The 22,817-nt window shown below is 39.5% G+C and overlaps 1 protein-coding gene across 3 annotated transcripts; it reads left to right on the plus strand.

Annotated features, from left to right (window-relative positions):
• The first annotated feature begins 1,004 nt into the window (after positions 1–1,004).
• Positions 1,005–21,611, plus strand: chfr (checkpoint with forkhead and ring finger domains, E3 ubiquitin protein ligase). 3 transcript variants are annotated; one of them, XM_078250019.1, is made up of 19 exons: positions 1,007–1,119; positions 2,110–2,230; positions 2,962–3,061; positions 3,245–3,354; positions 3,447–3,506; positions 3,616–3,813; positions 6,732–6,803; positions 7,888–7,971; positions 8,414–8,579; positions 8,714–8,868; positions 9,189–9,351; positions 10,840–11,039; positions 11,801–11,917; positions 13,181–13,264; positions 17,100–17,170; positions 18,881–18,968; positions 19,094–19,201; positions 19,605–19,677; positions 21,324–21,611. In XM_078250019.1, exons 2-19 carry the CDS (start codon positions 2,125–2,127, stop codon positions 21,364–21,366), a joined length of 1,998 nt encoding a protein of 665 aa, XP_078106145.1. In that variant the 5' UTR covers positions 1,007–1,119; positions 2,110–2,124; the 3' UTR covers positions 21,367–21,611. The 3 variants fall into 3 exon arrangements, with proteins under 3 accessions (XP_078106147.1, XP_078106145.1, XP_078106146.1); XM_078250020.1 differs by lacking the exon at positions 6,732–6,803 and having other exon boundaries at positions 1,008–1,119; XM_078250021.1 differs by lacking the exons at positions 17,100–17,170; positions 18,881–18,968; positions 19,094–19,201; positions 19,605–19,677; positions 21,324–21,611 and adding an exon at positions 12,298–12,440 and having other exon boundaries at positions 1,005–1,119.
• Positions 21,612–22,817: the final 1,206 nt, after the last annotated feature.

Genomic DNA, 22,817 nt, shown 5'->3' on the forward strand with positions numbered 1-22,817 from the left:
ACCGCTGAGATCAGTTGCATTGTTTTTTTTAATCAGGGCAGCAGTTTTCAGATTACATTATGTGTTTATATAATTGCAAAAAGAAGTGGCTGATCTTTAATGCAATATCTACATTGCCCATTATCAGCAACCATTCATTTACATAATGTAATCTGAAAACTGCACAGATTACATTGGGTAGAATGGAAATTTCTAAGTGACCCCAAACTTTTGACTGGTAGTATATGTATATATATATATATATATATACACTGTAAAAACATACATATATATATATATATATATATATATATATATATATATATATATGTATTTTTGCAGTGTGGTATTAGCAGGCTACTTTTACTAAAATAAAAAAAACTGTGTACAATAGTAGTAATTTGTGCATGCATTTGAGATACTGTATATATTATTCTGGGCAAAGGAAGTTTTAAATTCAATTCAGCATGTGACACTTGTATTAACCCTCCTGGTGTCCTCGGGTCAAATCTGACCCATTTTCAAAAAGATTCTATATCAGAAATTTTGGTTTTCTTTCAACCAATCTTGTCAAAAAGAAGTACCGTGCATGGTTCCATACAACGTAAAATAAATGATCAGTTCACTACTTTCATTTAAATTTGGGAGTTTAATTCAATTTTATAGCATTTGAAGAAAAGAATTGATAAAATAACGTTGGAAAAACATCGGTAAAAGTGACAAAAACATTGAGGAAAGCTTCAAAAACATCAGTGATTTTCATATTTTGACCCAGAAAAACTAAAAAAGTTGCATAGTCGACGGGAAGCCAACACAAAGGTTAACCCTACCTGCTTTTTGCAGGCACCTCAGGACAGACACACACACACACACACACACACACACACACACACACACACACATATACATATATATATATATATATATATATATATATATATATATATATATATATATATATATATATATATATATATATATACACACACAAAAACCCAAACAGCCCCTCCTCCATCAGCTGATGACTGCATAATATCAACCCAGAGCTTGGCAGGAAGTGCATCCTGGTCCTAGCTGGAATATGAGGAGAAGAAGCGTCTTTATACAGAGCAACTGGGACAACGAACTAAGCTTTTGACGGTAAAGTAACCGTTTCAGACACGAGATAAGTGGGACGTTACGGGCATCTCTGGTTGTTGCAGTAATGCGATGTTTCTCTTGGATACACAGTTTGCTTGGCTGCTAATGTTAGCAATCGCGTTAGCTTTTAGTGTTGTTATTGAACGAAGTTTTGTGTTGTTCACGTTAGGTGTGATGATAACCCACACAGCATTTGGATTATGAAAAATTGTGTTAAATTGATAGTTGATGATTGAAATAACTTTTAACGTTTGTTTCAGTTTGTCACGCAACAAAGTTAGCTAATAGCGAAATAGCTAGGAAGCACAGAAGAGCACAAGCTTAGCTAACGTTAGGTCTCGTTAACAGATTTCTTACCAAACTTGATGAGAAACTCTTTCAGTTTAATAAAGCTTTGCTTATTTGGCAATGTGCATATCTATCTTAACGTTGCTCATAATGTTTTAGGAATCGTTTAAGTTCGCTTGTGAATTCGGCTTACATAAAACATGATAAATCCAACAGCACTGGATTTAAACTCAAATTCAAACCCATAACTGGCTAACGTTACTCAATATGATTACGGTTTGTGATCATGCTTAAGAGAACTGTGGGACTTAAAAACTAAACAGTTCCTTAGGTTGAAATCGTATTGTGTACAAGTGCAAGTTATAGGCTATCTTGGATGAATGCCGAAATGAAGAATAGATGCGTTTATTCATACTAAACATAATGTATATCCTGTTTTATAAGAATATGTCTGCCGAAAACGTGAGTGTCTTTAAATATGTTTAACCTAATTCGGCTTCTGACATCAGAACCCATCTGGTTCGCAATGAATAGGACGTAACTGACTTAATAAAATGTCTCAGCAGGTTTCGATTTCACCAACATAACGTTACACAAAACGTCACCCTGATGTTTATTTTCACTTTCTCTATGCTACCACGTGCCTAAGTCTATAAAAAAATTCCACTGAAGTAAAACCAAACTTCTCATAATTTCTTGTAGAAAAAGCATTGGGAGATGGACAGTTATCAGAGAGGACGACCATGGGGAAAGCTAGTCAAAGTTGACTCCAGTGAAACTGTCCTGCTTTTCAACAGAGAATGCACAGTTGGCAGAAAGAAAGGTATGTTAATTTCTATATGTATGCATTATGGAGTGAAATCCTATTTCTTAAAACTTTGTTAACATATTTTACCCTGCTTTAAAAAGCTCCTAAATGTGCTGATGCCTATTAACAAAAGACAGTCCTGTCTGTGTAGCATAGACATTGCTGTCAGTGTCTGGAGCCTTTAAAAACCTCCCCCTTGAAAACACAAAGCCTTCTTTAGTGCGCCAAACTTAGACAGCCCCTTGTGATGATAACAAAAGGCGTCCATTGAGAACATGTGTGCAGAATATTAAGTAGATTTTTTTGTATGGGTTTTTGCTTAAGAAAAGGTTAGGCCTATATTTGCCCCTGTCTCTGCTTTGTTGTCTACTTTTTTTGCAATGCAAATTGACTAGCCTTAATTGGTTAGTTTATGTCTGTACAATAAAAGGCTTAAAATAAAATGTCCACGCAACACAATCTGAGGTTAATCTCAATAGAATGAAGGTGAATTTTTAAGGTGTTTATTTTAAATGATATGCTGTAGATATCAGCCAGAATTGCTGAGAATTTGTTTTGGAATGTTCAGAGGGGGAAAAAAAAGACATTTATATGAATACATGTGTTCTCATACTCTCTAACAGATACCCATTATACTCCCCCAAAAGGAGCACCAAAAAGATGAAAAAATCTTTGTTCTTAGATTGCCCAAGTAATCTATATCATGTCTACTCTGTTTCATTATGTTTTTATTATTTTGTTGCCAGGATGTTATCTCTCCTTCCCAGCCAACAAACTGGTCTCAGGGGAGCACTGCAAGATTGTGCAAGATGAAAGCTCAGGGCTGGTGTGGCTTGAAGACATGAGGTACTAGATATTAAACTAAACAAACCATATGTTGGAGAAAAAAAATGTGTTTGAAAGAGAGACTTTTTTTTTTTTTTTTTACAGCTGTTTAAGTTATGTGTGATTTGAAAGTTGTCCTTTCGTAAAGCAAACACTCGAAAAACTTACAGTGATGCATCCAATTGCACGTTTGTTTTTCTGTAGCACTAATGGCACGGTGATCAACATGTCCAAACTGGTCAGGAAGCAAACTCACATGCTGCAGAACGGCGATGTCATCTACTTTGTATACAGGAAAAGTGAGCCAGAACAAAGTGAGTTGTTCATTTTGTTAGCCATGAGAATAATGTTTATATGCATTTATAAGAAGGAGAGAGGGATAACATCTTCTCTTGTCACCCTGTAGACATTGCCTATGTTTACCACTCAATCAAAACAGAGCAAGCTATTTCACAACACAGTTACGGTAAGTAGCCAGGTAGTTCCCCACAACTCCTCCGTCGAAATGTACCCACTTTTAGTCCACCGCTGTATTGTGGCTCACTACTAACTGCCACCCTGTATCTAAACTTCAGACATGGAGAGGGCAGCCTGCAGTCCTGCTCCTGTTCCCCCTTCAGAGATGTCACTTTCTGTGGAGCCTGTAATGCTCACAAAGGCTCCTCGGGATCCAACTAGGGAGGAACCTCAGCCCTCCACCTCCACTTCCCACTTCTGTATTGGGAGTCCTTCCACTTCTGGTCTCGTGGCAACCACAGCCTGCCCCGCCTCGGGTATGTTCTCTGCAAACACACTGCTGAAGAGGGATGCTTTTAAGAGTTATGTATTATCTGCTTTAGCTTTTCCAACATTTTAGACAGATATGGTAATAATAACGGTCCAAAATGATGTGAAAAAGAGACGCAAAACTACCACAAACCGACTACAAAGTGACACCACATGGACCACAGAGACCCAAAACAACCCCAAAGAAAACAAAAATGGCACAACATGACTACAAAGAGATGCAAAAACCCACAACGAGACACAAAATGCATGGGGAAGTTGCATTTTTTTAACATTCCCTTGAGGAAAAACACCTAAACCCCACGCCAAATATGCGCACCTAAGTCTTCCACAGAGCTAGGGAAAACACTGCATTACACTTTAATACATTTACTTTGTGAAGTTTTATGAATGTACACAGGCCCGTATCCAGGATTTTAGCCATACATAATAAACCTTTTTTTTTTTTTTTTAATATCCCTGATCTAAGTATGCACATATGAAAAGCAGCTATGGTAAAACAGTAGCTTCAGATGCTAAACTAGTTGAAACTATACCCAAAAACCACCACGTTGACCGAAGATCGTATAGTTAGGACGAGATAATCGCTTCACCGCCTACTCAGTCACCCCCCACCCACAAGCGATGACGGTGATGATGGCAGACAGAGGAACAAGTCCTATCTTGGCGCTGTACAAGTTTATTTGATGCAGTTAAATCAGTGTTCTTAATACTGTGGTCCGAACGTTGATGTCCTTAATGGTAGATACGGCCATTAATGTACAAATTAGATTAGATAGACTTTATATGATTCCAACTTTGGAAATTTCAGTGCTACAGCAACAAATATAAGACACACAGCACACATACAGAATATACAATAAATAATAAATAGGATAGAATACAAGAACAACGATTAAAAAAATATACACGGGAAAGAATGTACAAACATATATATATATATACATATATATATATATATATATATATATATATATATATAAATGCCGAATAAAAAAAATATAACCTACTTAAATAGTATTTATAAAATGTATAATTTATGAACGATTTGTTAATCTTTGTTTATATATATATACACACACACACACACACACACACACACACACACAGAGAGTACAGTTTGATTCCTTTGGTGGGATGAGTGCTCTGTGGGGGTGTTCTGGTTTCTTGGCTTCCCAGAGTCTACACAATGCTTCTTTACATCTAAAGATGACTTTGAACAGATAAAATATTTATATCCAATCATTTCTCCCCATCTCCACTTCTTCCCTTTCTGAATTGTGCCCAGGGCTTCGTGACCCTGCTAGTTTTATTGTTTGTTAGGTTCTTACGTGCATTAGTCACAGGTGTTGTACTTTAAATGGTCACACTTCATTTCAGCTATTTCTGGAGATTAGGTCTAGTGTCTTTGTCTCGAAGAGAGGACCCCTCCGCTCTCTGACAGGATGCACATTGGCTTTTCTAACTTTCCTGTTTTGGCTCACTCACATCTCCCTTACTTCATCATTGTTCAAACTACGAATAGCTTTTAACTAGGGCTGCTTGATTATGGGGGGGGGGAAATCATAATCACAATTATTTTGTTCAATATTGAAATCGCGATTATTTAACACGATCATTCATTGAATTTTGGAAAGATGTTGCATTTAATTAACTTAAAAACAGGGAAACGGGTGAAAACACCTAGAACTGTGAAATCTCCCTTACTACTTTTCCCGTTGAAATTCCTCTTCAGGACACAAGACAAAATAAGAGTTTACTTGCAAAACGTATTGTGCAAAACATTAATTTCTTTTTCTCGATTATATTGTTTTTGTGATCGTTAGGAGCCAAAATCAAAATTTGATTAATTTGACAGCTCTACTTTTAACCTGCGAGTCTCCCTACACAGAGAGATAAGTTCCCTCTTCAAGTCTGCTAAATTGCAACATGACCACAATGTGTATTTAATGAGCAACCATATTGATACGTGATTGATAGGGAATCTTGCTAAACGTACATAACTGGATAGAAAAGTGAGCGTGGACCTGTATATGGGTCTGGATCCCACGGTGTGATTATAAAGTGAAGTTACATTTGTCTGATTAATTGATTACTTGACAGACATTACAGGACTAAACAAAACCGTATTTAAGAGTATTAGTATAGTAAGTATTCACAATAAGAGTGTACTTTCCCCCTACATTGCCTGATAACGTCATTGTGATGACAAGACTCCGGGAGTCACATATATCTGGCCCCCCATAAAATCACAACACGTTGTCTTTACACTGTTTGTGAACCTTTTGGACGCAGCCAAGCTAGCCTAAGATATGAGAGTGTTAGTCTCGCATTGCCAGACCTTCCTCCACAGCACTGCAGAGGAGGGTCTGGCTAGTCCACACAGCATTCTGGGATGGGAGAAAAACGTGCTCTGGTTTATTGGCATTTCTTTAAACCAATCACAATCATCTTGGGCCGCGCTAAGCCTCGGACTCAATAACAGTACCTCTGCAAAATAGCCTCAGGAAGGAACTTGTTTTGGTGGAACATGTGTACGTTCAAAAGGTTGTTTTAGTCGTGCAACACAAAACTCAGATTGGACAGATATTCTAGCTAGCTGTCTGGATTTACCCTGCAGAGATCTGAGGAGCAGTTAACCATAGTCCTCACAAATCGATATAGACTGTGAGAGTGTTAATGGTCTTCTCACAAAGAGAGCGCATGAGCATGTTTCCCAAAATGTCAAACTATTTCTTTAGAGGCACTACAGTATACGCTATGTTAGATTAACCCAAAGGTAGTTTATTTTGATTGTCTAAAGTTGGGTTTGTTCAATACGTCCAAAAAAAATAACATCTTGATGTTGCAGAGTATTTATTAAAATAGAATTGTAATAATAATTTAACTTTAATTTCCTTTTCAGCCTGTGTGGTTACAGTTATCCAGCCACCCCCTGTATCGTGTCTGTGTGAGAGATGGAGGATTCACAGGATGTGTAAATAAAGAACTCTCTGATCAAAGTCATTGATGGAAACAGACGTGCTGACGGCAGCTGATCGATACTTAAACTCAGATTGTGGTGGCCAAAACGTGTCCAGCTGGAGATTATCACACTATCTTCAGCCAGTCTGCTTTCATCTGCTATGTGCGTTGACTCCCCCCAATGATGATCCAGGATACTATGCATCCTGACAAAGTTCCCTTGGCCTTTAGAATTAAAATAGCCCCCCCACATCATCACATACCCTTCACCATACCTAGAGATTGGCGTGGGGTACTTTCCATAAGATCATCTCTCAATGCAAATCAAACCAGCTATTAGGCTAACTGAAATAAAACCATGCCAATCTCTAGGTATGGTGAAGGGGATGTGATGATGTGGGGGGGCTATTTTAATTCCAAAGGCCAAGGGAACTTTATCAGGATGCATAGTATCCTGGCTCCATGAAATAACTGGCCTTTAGAAATAAAAACCTGCCTGCCTCTATGGGAATTTAACATAGGGGTGTACTGACTTATGCCCCCTGTATTTTAAGGAAGAACATTTATTTATTTATGATACATTATTCATTCACAAAGAAAATTGGCCTTAAAACCTTAAAGGTTGGATTTTCCTCTTTTTTTTTTTTATTAAGGCATTAAGATCAATTTCCAAAAGATGATATTTTTCTTTTTTTTTTATTCCTCTTTTTAGTCAACTTTAGCATGGGTGTATTCACTTATGCTGAACACCTTAACTGAGCCATTCCAAAAGGTTGTTGTAATTACCCTCAAAGTGACGTATGATTTATTCAACTAAGATCAGTCTCTTGTGACTTGTTTCGTGGTCAATGTACTTACTAGCTGATAGAGTAAGTGTCCTTTTTAGTTGTGTGTTGTAGCGCTTCTGAAGGTGATGTCATCAAACCCCTTCCACACTACCGAAGTAGCACCTTTTGTACAACCCACTCCTCCACAGTGAAGCTTGTATATGAGTCTTAACCTTTTCGACTGAATTCTTCGGTCGTTTACATACGTCAACACGAGCCGTTGATAGTATTAACATTGTTTGACCCAGGTCTGTTCCTCCATGTAATCAGGCCCAGCTAAAGATGCTGCCCCAGCAGAGGAAAAAGACGTGGACAACATGGAGCCAGAAAGCAAGAGGAGGAAAACTGGTCACGGTAAATACTTTTTACTTGGAGATTAACCTGGTTTTCTTTGATTCCTCACATTAGATTTGGGGCTCTATTTTCTAGGCAGCACAGCGACCAGCGCAAGCAGCGCTCTGACTGTTGAGATTTGCTTGGCCTGTCTGTGTGGTATTTTTAGTGCAGAGCCACAGTGCTCAGGTGGGAGGAGTAGGGTTGGGTATCGTTGGTGCTAAAGCGATACTTTTAAAACGGTGCCAGTGCCTGAACCGATACTATTTATAAAAAAAAAAAGAAGAAAAAAAAAAGTGTATTGTTAAATAGCGTCACGTGCAGAAATCCTCTCTTTTTGTTACCCCAAACACATCTTTTCATCCTCAAGCCCAGCCTGGAAGGTTTTTGTAAGCCAAACCAGACAACTGCCAAAAACCTATGACTCAGTGCAACATGTAATCTACAGTTATTGTGTTTACAGATAAAGATTATGATTTGGACTTGCCACACACCTCCAGCACAGAAGTAGTCGGGTCAACTAAGGGAAGTCATTTGTCTAAACTGCCAGTGGAAGGGACTAAGACAGACAAGATGGAGGAGAGCCTGACGTGTGTTATTTGCCAGGACCTACTGCATGACTGTGTCAGGTAAGCTCTCAAGGACCCTGGCATCTGCACAGGCAACCAAGGTTGGGGGGCTTGGAAGGCACTTTACATGCATGCAGCATGTCACCAAATGCCAATAGTTAGTTTAATTCTAAGTCTCATGTTTTTTGCTTTAGCTTGCAGCCTTGCATGCATGTCTTCTGTGCCGCCTGCTACTCGGGCTGGATGGAGCGTTCGTCTCTTTGCCCCACCTGCCGCTGCCCTGTGGAGAGGATTCGTAAGAACCACATCCTCAACAACCTGGTGGAGGCCTACCTCATCCAGCACCCAGGTTTGCACAGATAAAGACCATTTTGACAGCGTCTTTTAATCATGGCACATTATTTAATTCCAAATGCCAGCACCTTTTATTGTCTTTAACTGAAAAGGTTGTAGATAGCCTTACACAACACACATTTAAAACATTGTGTCAGCAAAATGCAGCTGTGGTGGAGGTTTTTCTACCAAAGCTGACATAATAGAGATTCCAACAAGAGCGAAGGAAGACCTGCTTACCTTTTTGTATAGTTTCCAAACTGGTACACATTCCCAAAAAAGTTCTTATTAGATATTGACTTTGTATATGTTTGCATGTCCCTTTCTGTCCCACAGAAAAGTGCCGCAGTGATGAGGACCTGAAGAGCATGGACAGCCGTAACAAGATAACTCAGGACATGTTGCAACCAAAAGTGGAGCGCTCTTTCTCAGATGAGGAGGGCAGTTCCGATTACCTCTTTGAGCTCTCTGACAATGACAGTGACTCCTCAGACATTGGGTAAGGTCTGGTTGTTTGTATTTGGACCAATCCAGTGGTTATTTTGGCACCTGACTTTAATTTTGTTTTATTTTTTAGTCTTGGTCTTTTGATGAAAATGTATTTTAGTATTAGTCAAAATTTAGTAATTTGATTTTTGCATTTCAGCAACCCTGTTTCCCAGTGTGTTCATGAGATCGAACTTGACAACAAAAAACAGAAAGGCATACTTGTCCACTAGCAATAGGAAAGGAGTCCATCGCTTATTTTTAGCTGGTTTTCCTGCATTTAAAAAATATACACACTAATTGTGATGAAAAATAGTATTAGTCTAATTTTCTAGGCACTGTTTTCTTGTTCCTACACACAGTGTCCGTGTCCCTCTGCTCTGCAGGAATACAACAGACCTTCCTCAGTAAATCTGCTCCCTCTCTGTGGTTCCATTACCACAGCTATGTGTTCTCTCCACTGCAGAGCAGTCAATCATTCAGAAGCAAACAGAAGGATACTCGGAGAGCGCAGACCTCCGCCAAGGCATGCCCTATCTCACAATGTTAATGTTCCATCTTAAATGGGCATGGTTCACGTGAATGTACCCATTCCGTAACTCATTTTTCCACTTATTCAGACACACATGCCCTATCCCGCAATTTAAATAATTTGTGTTTCCACCCGGTGATTCGGATCCGCTACAAAATTGTTAAGGTTCTTCTTTGGCCCGTGCTTCACCCTTCCACCAAGTTTCATGAAAATCGGGCCAGGAGTTTTTATGTAATCCTACTGACTGACAGACTCCCTTCCTTCCTTCCTTCCTTTTCTTCCTTGGCGGAGGTTAATATCCATAGCCCTTGATAAAGTCACATCAGCTTACCTTTTTAATAAATGTCAGCATGCTGCCTGCATGTTTTTGTAGTTTGTCCCAGCTGTTTTGGTGTTGCATCTCGTCTGACTCTAAGTGGGATTGTAGATGAATTTAGTCCATAAATCTGGTTCCAAGAAACACTAACGTCGGATAACATTACCGACAGAGACATAACATTACTGATTGCAAAGTGCTTCTTATTATCAGTAGTGCAACAGGTCAAGCTGCTCATCAACTTCTGAACTGAAGAGCTATTTTTGGGCATTGGATACTTTTAAAGAGCTAGAGGATAACCGTGTGTGATTCTGCAGATGCATGCAGCTCGCAGACTTTGCATTAAATAAAAAAAAAAGATGCTGCTATACATGTTTTGTTATGTATACGTTTTGTCATAGTTCTTGTTTTTGATTGGTTACTTTTTATTTAGTTTTAATCTTATTTTTGATCGTTGAAATATTTTTTTTTGTCATAGTTTTCGTTGATGAAATTAACACTGTAGGAAACATTCTTAGATATTTGTTATACTCTGTTGCATAGGCAATGATTACAAAAACTAGAAAAGTAAGAATGACATGGAAACGGCGTCAATGTTTTCTGCTTGTTTAGTGAATAACGTCTCCATGTGATGGTTTTTTTTTTGTCTCCAGTCAGCCTCTAGTGATTTGCAGACAGTGTCCTGACTACAGGAGGGAGGTCAGTCAGGTGATGTTTGCTACAGGTTCCAACTACTGGCTACCTCGTCTGCCAGCTCCACCGCCTATACCTCCTCCACCCAAACCAGCAACTGAGGAGGGGTCTGCAAAGCCCACAGGGGAGCAGCCCTCAACATCCTTTGACATCCTCTCAGGTGATTATGGGTATAGATTAGGTGGGAATATCAGTATCTAGAGTTAAAGGCATAATATGCAGGATTTTTACTAAAAAAAACAATGTATAGACTTATGTAGGTAAAAAATAATCCCTGTTAATCATCATGTATCAGCCGTGGTGTCTGAATCTGCAGAGACCCTGTCCTGCATTTCCTCTGTTGTGTAACCCCCAGCCAATTACAGTGCGTGAAGCCTGTTCTCATTCCCACGTCGTTTCATAGCGGTTACGTTCTAAAGCCCAAAGGGGTGTGTGTGTGTGTGTGTGTGTGTGTGTGTGTGTGTGTGTGTGTGTGTGTGTGTCTTTAGAACGTAACCGCTGTGAAACCATCAGAAAATAGTTTTCCCCTCTTATTCACGACTTTGCTCTTGCTAACACCGCTCCCTCTCTTCATTCACTCTCTAGCTCGCTCGACCACCGCTGCTCTCTCTCTGTCTTTCTCTCTCTTTTTCTGGCTCGTTGAGCCAGGAAGGAGGGGCCAACTTTGAACGCTGTGTTACATACACCACCTGAAAAAAGTAACATATTACTACTACTGTTTACCTTTCACTCAATGGCAAATTGCAGGATACTTCATTCTGTTATAATACCAAAAACTATAAGCAAAACTTGCCGTGTGTCCTGGAAGTGGGGAAGAAGCATCTGAAAGCCCACTTAAGCACAACTGTGAAGATCCTCCCGCCTACCTATCATGTCTTAGCTCCTGTCTAAAAACTTGTTCTGCTCCCGTCCTGTCTGCAGCTCCTCAGGAGTACCGCTGCCTCCCTCAGGGCTTCCATCTCATGTGCCACTGCTGCCTCCAGCCAATGCCAGACAGACGGGCCGAGCCAAACAGCGAGCAGGTTATTGCTCAACAATGTGAGTGGTCCTTGTTAGTCACTCTGCAGAGATGTAAATGAATATGGTTGATAGAATTGTACTGTCATTCAGAAAACTGTAACTAAAGTGAAATAGAAATGGAGTAAATATGGGACTAACTAAAATTCATAGATAATATAAGCCAGTCAATGTTACTTTTAAATTATGTAAGGCTATTCAGTATGAAGACATATTTTACATGCATACTTTGAGGTATGTAGTACATGTAAAATCAGCTGATAGTTAAAGTACAACTCTGCCAGCCATTCACAGTGTTGCCGTTCTTAAACTCCGTTCGACAACAAACGACAAAAACTTCGAGCTAGCCAGGTACACGCTGAAAATGGCAAGTTTTTTCTTTGTCATTTTTTTTTTTTTAGCCTTTAATAGACAGGACAGCTGTAGACAGGAATGGGGGGAGAGAGAGGGGGAAGACATGCAGAAAATGGCCGCAGGTTGGACTCGAACCCTGAGCTGCTGCGTCGAGGACTGAGCCTCTGCAAATGGGCGCCCGCTCTACCAGGTGAGCTACCCAGGCGCCCAAAATGGCAAGTTTTGAAGAAAATTTGGATCATGCAACAAGGCAGGCCTGCTTTGGTTCTTTCAGGGAATGTTGTAAAGATTTACAAAGAATATGTTTACAGCATTTAGTCTCCAACTGGGTCGTTTTGGGACTGATTGGCAGTCTATGGACAAAAAATACACACGGCGATACACTGGTAAGAACAAATGACGTTTAGCCATGTATCCAGCTAATTATTTTATTTTATAAATGTTTTTTTTTTTTTAAGATAATTTATTGCCATTTTAGGCCTTTATTTTTGACAGGACAGCTTAGACATGAAAGGGTAGAGAGAGGGGGAATGACATGCAGCAAAGGTTCGCAGGTCGGAGTCGAACCCGCGGCGTCGAGGAGTAACCCTTTGTATATGGGCGGGCACTCTACCAGGTGAGCTACCCAGGCAACCTAACCAGCTAATTTAAGTAGCTAACTTCACTGTACTGTGTGAACAGTTAACTTCATTTAATATTGTATGTGGCGTTTTCTTTTGCGGGGTGCTAATGTTTCACCAAAACAAGTTCCTTCCTGAAACCATTTAGCAGAGCTTTCTCCTATTTCTCCTATCCAAGAATGTACGTGTGGTGTAGCCAGACCTTACTCCACAGCGCTGTGGAGTTAGGCCTGGCAATGCGAGACTAATTGTTGCCAAAGCCCATTCTTCACCAAGAACTGTATGCATGATGTGCTCTGTGTGTTGGCAGGTGTGATGTGCCAGCAACCCTTCTGTCACATGTACTGGGGTTGCCAGAGGATTGGCTGTCAAGGCTGTCTGGCTCGATTCAGTGGTATGTATCTGCATCAGCAAAACAGCCCCAGGGGGATCTCCGCTGTTAGGCTCATTGCTGGGTAGAAGGCTTCGACCAGTATGGGATTTTGTTTTGGCTGATGGTAATACAGTATACACCTTTTTAATTGGAGGGGCTGATTCCCAAATAGTGTCCAAATGCATTATCTGTAATTGTGATGATTGTCAGCCTCTGATTATAAGCACTCTGGGTTTCCCAGAAAATATTGTTCTGGGCAGATTGAAAAAAAAATATATATATTCCCTCATAATTTGTATGAAAGAGATGTCACAGCAGAATAAAAATAGGTTATTTTCTTTAACAACAAGCAAAGTATTATATGTACACACTAAATGTGCAACATATTTGAGATATCCAACCTTGAGTAATATTAATGTAGTTACAAGACACTGGCTGAGTTGAGGTATACTCTTTCTTTTTACTTTTAGTACGTACTGCAGCACAAAGTACGACCTGCTGCATGCAGTATACAATTGTGACATACTACTTGCTCATACTGTAACTAGGTATCGCTAATTATTTCCCGACTCGATTAAATTCTCAATTAGGTTAGCAACATTTCAGTTACAATTTTGCTTGGATATAAAAGAGATTCTCAGAGAACTTAAGTTGTAAATTGGACAAACAAGGAAGGAACCTTTTAAACTATATTTTTTAAATGCACCAGATTAATGTTTACAATAATAATTGATTTTGGGATTTAATTAAACCATCACTCAAACAAAGATTGATATTAATTGGAGAGTCTATCATTTTAACCCTGTTCATAACACATAGCACCTTGAACTTTAACCCTCTTGCTCATATATGCTGCTCAAAGGATTGTGGGTCAGAATGGCCAGAAAAGCGTGCTGGCTTGCATACTGCAAAATCCGACCGGATGCAGTAGGACATCCTGGAACTTTAGGTTTCTTTTGTTAGACATTATATGTATTGGGATTGGAGACGTAATAACTCTTTTTCTGGCATGCTAAATAGTATGGTAGTATGGGAATTGGAGCACAGGGAAAGTGTTCCTACAGTCAACACAGACACAGACGAAAGCAACTCTATTTCTTATGTAGAAAGTGTTTGGATTTTGGATTTGCAGTCAAGCATAATACATATCTGAAAATACAGAGGGTGTGGATTCAGAATGCAGACAAATAATATTTCCTCTGACAACATATTTTTTTTTAAACCTTTCATGCTATGCTCCTCCTAGTGATTGGTTTTTTTCTGATTGGTCAGGAATCAAAACGCAGAAGACACTGAGGGAACTATCTTGCACCCGGCGCAGCGCAGCACAAAGCCCGACGCAAGTGTCTTTGCTAGTTTAAGACCGATGCAGTTGTCAGTTTCCCGTCCAGCAGCCGCGTCATTTAAATAGCAAATGCACCTGAGCCCATCTGTGCGCCGGTGGGCGTGCTGGTCTTACAGGGAGGTGTGTTCAGGTGCATTCTGGGCATATTGCTATCTTGAGGCAACGGGAAGTGATCGCGCCATTGACCAACAAAAACCTGGTCTGAAGTCAATAACGCAGCATTTCATTGTTATTTTAACAGAGCATTAGTAAAATGCTCCTAGGCTCGTGCACAACGCGCGCACACTATGCTTGTTACACACACAGGGACGCACAGCAGCACACACACATGCAGAAGATTACAAATAAAAAATATTACAGTGGCAATCCTCCATCATAATAGCAATGCTCCAAGGTCCAAACGCGCCTGGCTTTTAAAGGGAATGGGAGATGATCTCTGATTGGTTGATTGCATGTTACGCCCAAAACACACCTCTGATTAATGAAGACACTAAGTAGAACCATGCGCCCGGTGCACGGACCCAATTTTTCCTCCGTCAACTGGCAAAGGTGGATTTGGACACGCCCTAAACGCACCTGCGCCAGGCGCTTCACGCCGTGCACTTATATCATTAAAATAGGGCCCTCAGAGTCTCTGATTGGCTATAAATTACAAACACAGGATCATGTGCCATTAAAGTTTCACCCGGGAAGGAAAACACTGACGCTTCCCTCCTTGTTCTTTCACCCGAGGTCATCTTTGATCTCTTCTCATCCTTTCCCACCAGCTGCATCCACCAATTACACTTCTCTCACACACATATTTCTTTGTTCTAGAAGATACATGATTATCACACAGGAACAAGGATGCTCCAGCCTTCCTTTCAGGCTACTGTCTTTCACAATGAGCTTTCTTGTATTTCAGTTTCAAAACAACCTCAATATCGTTATCATTTTATGGTGGATATGAGACACATCTATTCATGCTAGCAAAAAAAATATAACAGGAATTTCCCTAAAAGACTCTGTAGTTCCTTGGGGATGATTTTTTGCTTCCTGTAGCTGTATAGTTACTGTCTCTGTCTCATCTCTGCTTCATATTCTCTAGTGATTTTAAAATGAACACCTGAAGCAACACGCCTGTTAATTCCATCTTTTTAATAGGCTTTATTGTACACTTAAAACTGAAACAGGAACCTGTCCCTATTTAAATCTGCACATGTTAATGCTAAGCTTCCAGTTTCTTCTACCAGTGACCGGTGATTTCTTCTATTCTTTTTTTTTTAACTGTTGCTCATAGGGGTGTAAGAAAAAATTGATACACGGTATCGCGATATTTTATTTAGCAATACTATAATGATTTTCAAAAACACAATATCGTGTTTTTTTTTTTTTTTTTAGTTTACGTGCAAAAATATTCATGTAAGACAGTGGTTCACGTTTATGTTGTGTTTAAACCCCCTACCGCTAGATGGCTATGCTGAGACACACCACTAGTGTCCTTGCCTAACAGTGCCTAGCAGTGCCTGACTTTTTGCTAGAAGCTAACAACGTAGCTATGGCTGAACTTTGGCCTACTTTAGAATATAAACATCAGCTCACTAAGAACCTGGGAACCACAATCTCAAACTGGCAGTTTGATTTTCTGTGTACTGAATTGTTTACCTAAAGTAAACTTCTTTGACTTTTATGCACATCATGTCTTTTTTTAAATATTAATTTTTCTAAAATTATACTTTAAAAAAATCCCAATACCTCACGCACAGTATCGAAATATATTGAATCGTGACCCATGTATTTTGAAACGTATCCTATCGCCAGATTCTTGCCAATACACAGCTCTAGTTGCTCAGAGTATCTTTGCCTCTTTCTTCCCTTTCAGTGCCTTTTCATTTACCATTAACCACAGCGATGTGTTCCCCATGCACAAAACAAACCCTTCATACAAAATAACATGTATTTGTAAAGATGACATTTTTTTACTACCTAAAGGCCTCAAAGACCATTACAAAATATCTCCGCCATCTTACTGTACCCAATCAACCTTTTTGTGACAGGTGATTCATGAACGGCGGTGCAGCTTTCTCTGATATTTATTAGTACTGCTATTTTATGTTAACCTGGCCCACCAGATGGTTTGTTAACACCGAACCATCTGAGAAGCCATAAGTGGAAACTGTTTGGGAAATGGCAGGCACTTTTTAAAAAACACCTGGCAGGTGATTGGATGAACCATCTGTCTCTCACGTCTGCTATTGTTGTTTTGACCGAACAGTCTCAGCCGTCACACACACACCTAAAACCCGCCCGTAGCTGCCAGTAGCTCCTCGCAGGACGCCGATTGGCACGGAAAGCTGGTAGTCCGGACACAAACGCGTTAGGTTGGAGCCTGACAAGGTGGATTTTTGAGTGATAGGTGATCTCGTGATATGGCCAGAATACAGCTGCCGTGCAAAGTTCATTTTATGTGTTGTAGCAAATGTTTCACAGTTCCAATCCACAATTATTTTTTTTTTTTCCCTTTTTTTTCAGAGCTCAATCTGACAGACAAATGCCTGGATGGTGTGCTGAACAACAATAACTATGAATCAGAGATCCTCCAGGTAAAACCACTATCTGTACATGTCCGATATCCCAAGGAGTTCATCATTTGTTGTTGAATATTTATTTGTATATTAGCATTACATGTTTTTTTTTTTTTTTTTTTATTTTTTTTATATTTTTTTTATTTTTATGGATAGGACAGCTCAGATATGAAAGGAGAGAGAGAGGGGGGGAAAACATTCAGGAAACTGTCCCAAGTCGGACTCAAACCCTGGACCTCCTGTGTTGAGGAATACAACCTCTTTATATGTGCACCTGCTCTACCAACTGAGCTAACTGGCAAAATGCATTACATGTTTAAGTCAGCGGCGTAGAGCTTACTACAGTGCTGCTCATGAGTATAGGAACCCCTGCTAAAGTTGACTAGAGGAATAAAAAAAATCACCTTTTGGAAATTGATCTTAATGCCTTAATTGAAAAAATTAGGAAAAATCCAACCTTTGAGAACACCAATTTTCTTTGTGAATGAATAATGTATCGTAAATAAATAAATGTTCTTCCTTAAAATACAGGGGGCATAAGTAAGTACACCCCCAAGTTAAATTCCCATAGAGGCAGGCAGGTTTTTATTTCTAAAGGCCAGTTATTTCATGGAGCCAGGATACTATGCATCCTGATAAAGTTCCCTTGGCCTTTGGAATTAAAATAGCCCCCCCACATCATCACATCCCCTTCACCATACCTAGAGATTGGCATGGGGGTACTTTCCATAAGATCATCTCTCAATGCAAATCAAACCAGCTATTAGGCTAACTGAAATAAAACCATGCCAATCTTACTTATGCCCCCTGTATTTTAACATTTTATTTATTTACAATACATTATTCATTCACAAATAATTGGTGTTCTCAAAGGTTGGATTTTTCCTAATGTTTTTCAATTAAGGCATTAAGATCAATTTCCAAAAGATGATTTTTTTTTTTTTTTATTCCTCTTTTTAGTCAACTTTAGCATGGGTTCCTATACTCATGAGCAGCACTGTATGTATAACACGTGTAATTCTAACTGGGACAAAGTATTTCCATTTGTGATGCTCTAAAACTCTTTGGATCTGTGTGCCCACCAAACAGCTTTTGCTACTCTAAACTAAATAAACTCTCCAGATTACAAAATGTCAACTTCATCATCATTCAGCAAACGGAAGACTCCACCTGCAACCCATGCTAAGAATGTGATTTTCGTTTTTCTCGCTACTGACAGCACTACGTGACAACAAACAACATAGCTACATGTTGAAATCGACCGGAATTTTCCTTTTTAAGTAAAAGTATGTAAGTGTCCTCAGGAAAATGTACTTGGAGTACTTAGAGTATTAAAAGTATTCAGCGCAGAAAAATTCTCACATTTTAGAAACGATTCAAACCGTTCTGTCAATAAACTTAAGTTTAATCAGCTAATCATTTCAGATGAACTTGTAGGCCGTTATACTGTTGGGTAGGTTAATTATAATAAAACATTGTATTTAAACTACATGTGTTTTTGTGTGCATAAATCTTAATGTGTAAAGTAACTGAAGCTGTCAGATGAATGTAGTGGAGTAAAAAGTACAATATTTCTCTCTGAAATGTAGCTGAGTAGAAGTAGAAAGTGGTATTTGTCCTTTAGTACAGTACATGAGTAAGTTACTTAGTTACATTCCAGCACTGTACATGTCCGTCGTACGCGAAGTTAAGATGCTGCTGTTTGTGTGTTTCCATCTTTCCATCCAGAACTACCTGTCCTCCAGAGGGAAGTCATGGAGAGATCTGCTCCAGGAGTCTCTGCAGAACTTGCAGCAGGGAGACTACTATCTGTCAGGTGAGCCTTCAGAGCGAAACCCACCAGGCACTTTCATTACTAAGTTGTAGACTATGAAGTTCAGACTGTCGTATAAAAAAGAGAGTGGTAACATCCTGTCCTTGTTGACTATGTCACTGTGTCAGATTGTCGCATCTCTCCAAACGCCATCCTGTGTTTCTGCTGCGGCCTGCGAGCGTTTAAGGAACTGGCCTACAAGTACAGACAGAACATCCCTGCATCTGAACTGCCAGGTCTGACACACCAAAATCACTTTTTTTAGTGCCATTTTTAATGCCATTTCAGCATTTTAGACAACATGGACACAAAAGGGCCTTCTGTTGTTTTTAGGGTAATATTTCACTTATGTCATGTTTATGTCATATGGACTCCATGACTGAATTCAAAACTGCTCCTAAAACCCATCTCTTTAACTTAGCTTACTCATTTTACCTGCACCAACTGCGTCTTATTTCATACCAATTTTAACTTGTGCTTTGCTTAGTCATTTATTATGTTTATTACTGATATTATGTGATGTAACATCACTTTGAGGGTCTTGAAGGCAGCCACTATATAAAATGTATTATTATTATTATTATTATTATTATTATTATTATACCCATGTAACACCTTTATTTGATTTTCTTTCCTCAGCTACTGTAACATCTCGTCCCGACTGTTACTGGGGACGCAACTGCCGGACGCAGGTCAAGGCGCATCATGCATTGTAAGTCTTTTTACACACACATTACTCATTTAGGCTACGTTCAGACTGCATTTTTTTTCAAATCAGATTTAGACCACTTCCATATGTGGTCCTGAATCACCAGATTTTTTTCAATTCGGCCGCAGTGTGAACAACCAAGGCAGATTTGATGAGACTTTTACGTCAATCTACATCTGTCACAATTATGCGCCGGCGGGAGTTAGCCCTAGACACAGACAGTAACATTAAAAACTTGACTAGGCCTACAACATGGAGAAGAGTGATGGAGCAGGTCACTGGAGGGAGAGGGAGGTGTTAGACCTCATTAGTGTATGGGGAGATACTTCAATTCAATCAAAACTAGAAGGATCATACCGTAACCGCTTTGAAAACATAGCAAACCAAATGGAAGAACGGGGACGCAGGAGAACATGGCTGCAGTGTCAAAGGAAGGTGAAGAGCCTTAAAGCTTCATTCTTCTCCTCCTCAGCACCTGCTCATTAATGTTACGGCTGCCATTACACAAACAATTTGAAATAAAAGCAAAAATGCTTACTTCCTCCATAACCTCCCTAACTTTAGTGCAACAGCGTGCTGCGTCTGATGTCATTGGTATTGGTCTTTTGCGCATGCGGGTCATTTCAAAACCGCAAACCGCTCACACTGGAATCTGATATAGGCCACATTTTAAAAGGTTATGTGAACAGCCTAACAAAAAATTGGATCTGAGCAAAAATTCAGAATTAAGCATTAAGACTTGCGGTGTGAACGTAGCCTTTGTCTCAGATCTGCTCTCTGGTGGTTATATGGTGGAACTGTAGTTTCAACTGACAACAATAAAACTGCATCAGTGACTCGAGTCCTCTCTGTTTCCTTGATTAATCTTTAAATGTCGCAGTAGATTGCTGCTCTTCTGTCTCCAACTAATTTTGTATTGCTTCTCTACGATACTGTGTGTTTATCAGTAGCAATCATTTCTAGTTTAAAGAAAGAATGCTGACCAATGAATGAATAGTGGGCCCTACCTGCATGCACCGTTCAAAAGCATAATACTGTAACACAAACTACCAATACTTAGTCATCATATATATGAAATTATAAAAGTTAATATGTATTAAATGTCATGTTTTAAGGAATGACACAGTTGTAAAAAGATGTTAACACTTTACTTGAAGGTATCTACATAAGAGTGACATATCATGACACAAGACCCCTAACCCTAAAATAACCATAACTTGTCATGGCAAAAACCGAATGACACTTACTAAAAGAAGCGTTATGTCATAAACGTTTATGACTTGTTTATGACATGTTCATGATAGTGTCATGTCACTCTTATGTAGATACCTTCAAGTAAAGTGTAACCAAAAAGATTCTGAGCAGCAGTTGTTGTTGTTTACTTATTTTATGATATTTCAGACAGACCTATGCCCTCTGAAATATCATAAAATACACCCTATGGGTCGCGGACCCCCTGTTGAAGATCCCTGCTTTAGACAGACATGTCAGGGATGTGTGTATTTCACTTATTTAACCACTAGAGGGAATCCTTGTATAAACTTGGTCCTATAGTCCCTCGTGTCTGCTGTTTGAAGACCCGTCTATGTTGTGTTCTTACATGCAGCACTTCATTCATGTGGTTTCCTTTTCTTTTATTTTACTTTCAGGAAATTCAACCACATATGTGAGCAGACACGTTTCAAGAGCTGAAGGAGCCGAGTGGTTTGTTTCTCCACCTACAGCGTCAAACGTAGATAACTGAGCGTCTCGTAGACACGCTCTCGTTATGTTTCATTGTGTCCATTCATTGTTACTGCCTTCCAGATGTTATGCAATAACCTAACGCAGAAATTACAATCAGTATCCATTTACAATAGTGACCGGTGTCTTACCTGACACGGGACTGTATGGAATAATGCTATGCACAATAACATTAAAGTTCAATGTTTCCTTGAGGTTTACTGCTTTTTATAGGGAAGACCTGCGAGGGCAGTCAACACCAGCCACCATTTAAATTTAGATCAGTTCTGTCTGTGGCTAATGCATTCGTCTAGTCTTGTTGTCTTTTTCATTGTTTGTTAAAGGACAATTCCGGCGCAAAATGAACCTAGGGGTTAATAACATGTGTACCGAGGCGACCGTTCTCTGGGATCTGTTTTCATGCTAATCGGATGTGTCTCTAGCTTTAAACAAGCTACCGCAAAACCGGTGGTTAGCTGCTAGCTTTCGGGGCAGATGGTAAATTGCTGTTTCTACACCACTAACAAGGCTCAAAATAGCACCACACTTCCACGGTAGCATAATGAGGGTCCCTACATGTAAACTGAAGCATTGAGAACGTTGTAAGTGTACGGACAGTTTATTAAAAAGAGAGTTTAAAAAGACCGTAGCGTTCGGGTTTACATTCGGACGCCATCTTAGAAAACAGTCATGACAGTCGAATCACAAACGCCGTGTTTGAGCCATGTTACTGATTACTGGTTACTGGTTACATGGCGTTTATGCTATTATGAGCCTTGTTAGTGGTGTAGAAATTGTGCCCCGAAAGCTAGCGTCAGCAGCTAACCACCGGTTTTGCGGTAGCTTGTTTAAAGCTAGAGACACATCCGATTAGCATGAAAACAGATCCCAGAGAACGGTTGACTCGGTACACATATGTTATTAACCCCTAGGTTCATTTTCCGGAATTGTCCTTTAAAGAAATACTTCCTGATATTTCCTCCAGCCTCTGTGACAAAAATAGTTTTCTCATGTTAAGAGCAGGTGAGGTAATCTGTATGGATTAAGGCCATTTATGTATGCTTGCACATGTTGGTGAGCATGTTTTAAATATTATGTCTCCTCCAGCCTTGGTAATTGAGGCTTACATTTACCTTCTTTTAATTGTGATATATGTGACGAGTCTTATGACATGCTTAGTAAAGAATCCAGGGCTTCCTACGTAATGCTAATGAAAACATTACACTAATAGAGATACGAGTGCTACCATTTTGGGCAAAGACACAAGCTGTTTCCAAGATCCAACCTTTGATCTATATTGTAAGGTGAAAGTGTCTCACCTCCAAGGGCATTACTGTGTTCCCAGACATACTAGGGTAGATTTATAATGCCATGTGATATTTGTAGAGGATTGGGAAGGGGATCAATGTGTTGCTGTCAGA

Source organism: Sander vitreus, chromosome 5 (assembly GCF_031162955.1).
Source record: "Sander vitreus isolate 19-12246 chromosome 5, sanVit1, whole genome shotgun sequence".
Taxonomy (NCBI): domain Eukaryota; kingdom Metazoa; phylum Chordata; class Actinopteri; order Perciformes; family Percidae; genus Sander; species Sander vitreus.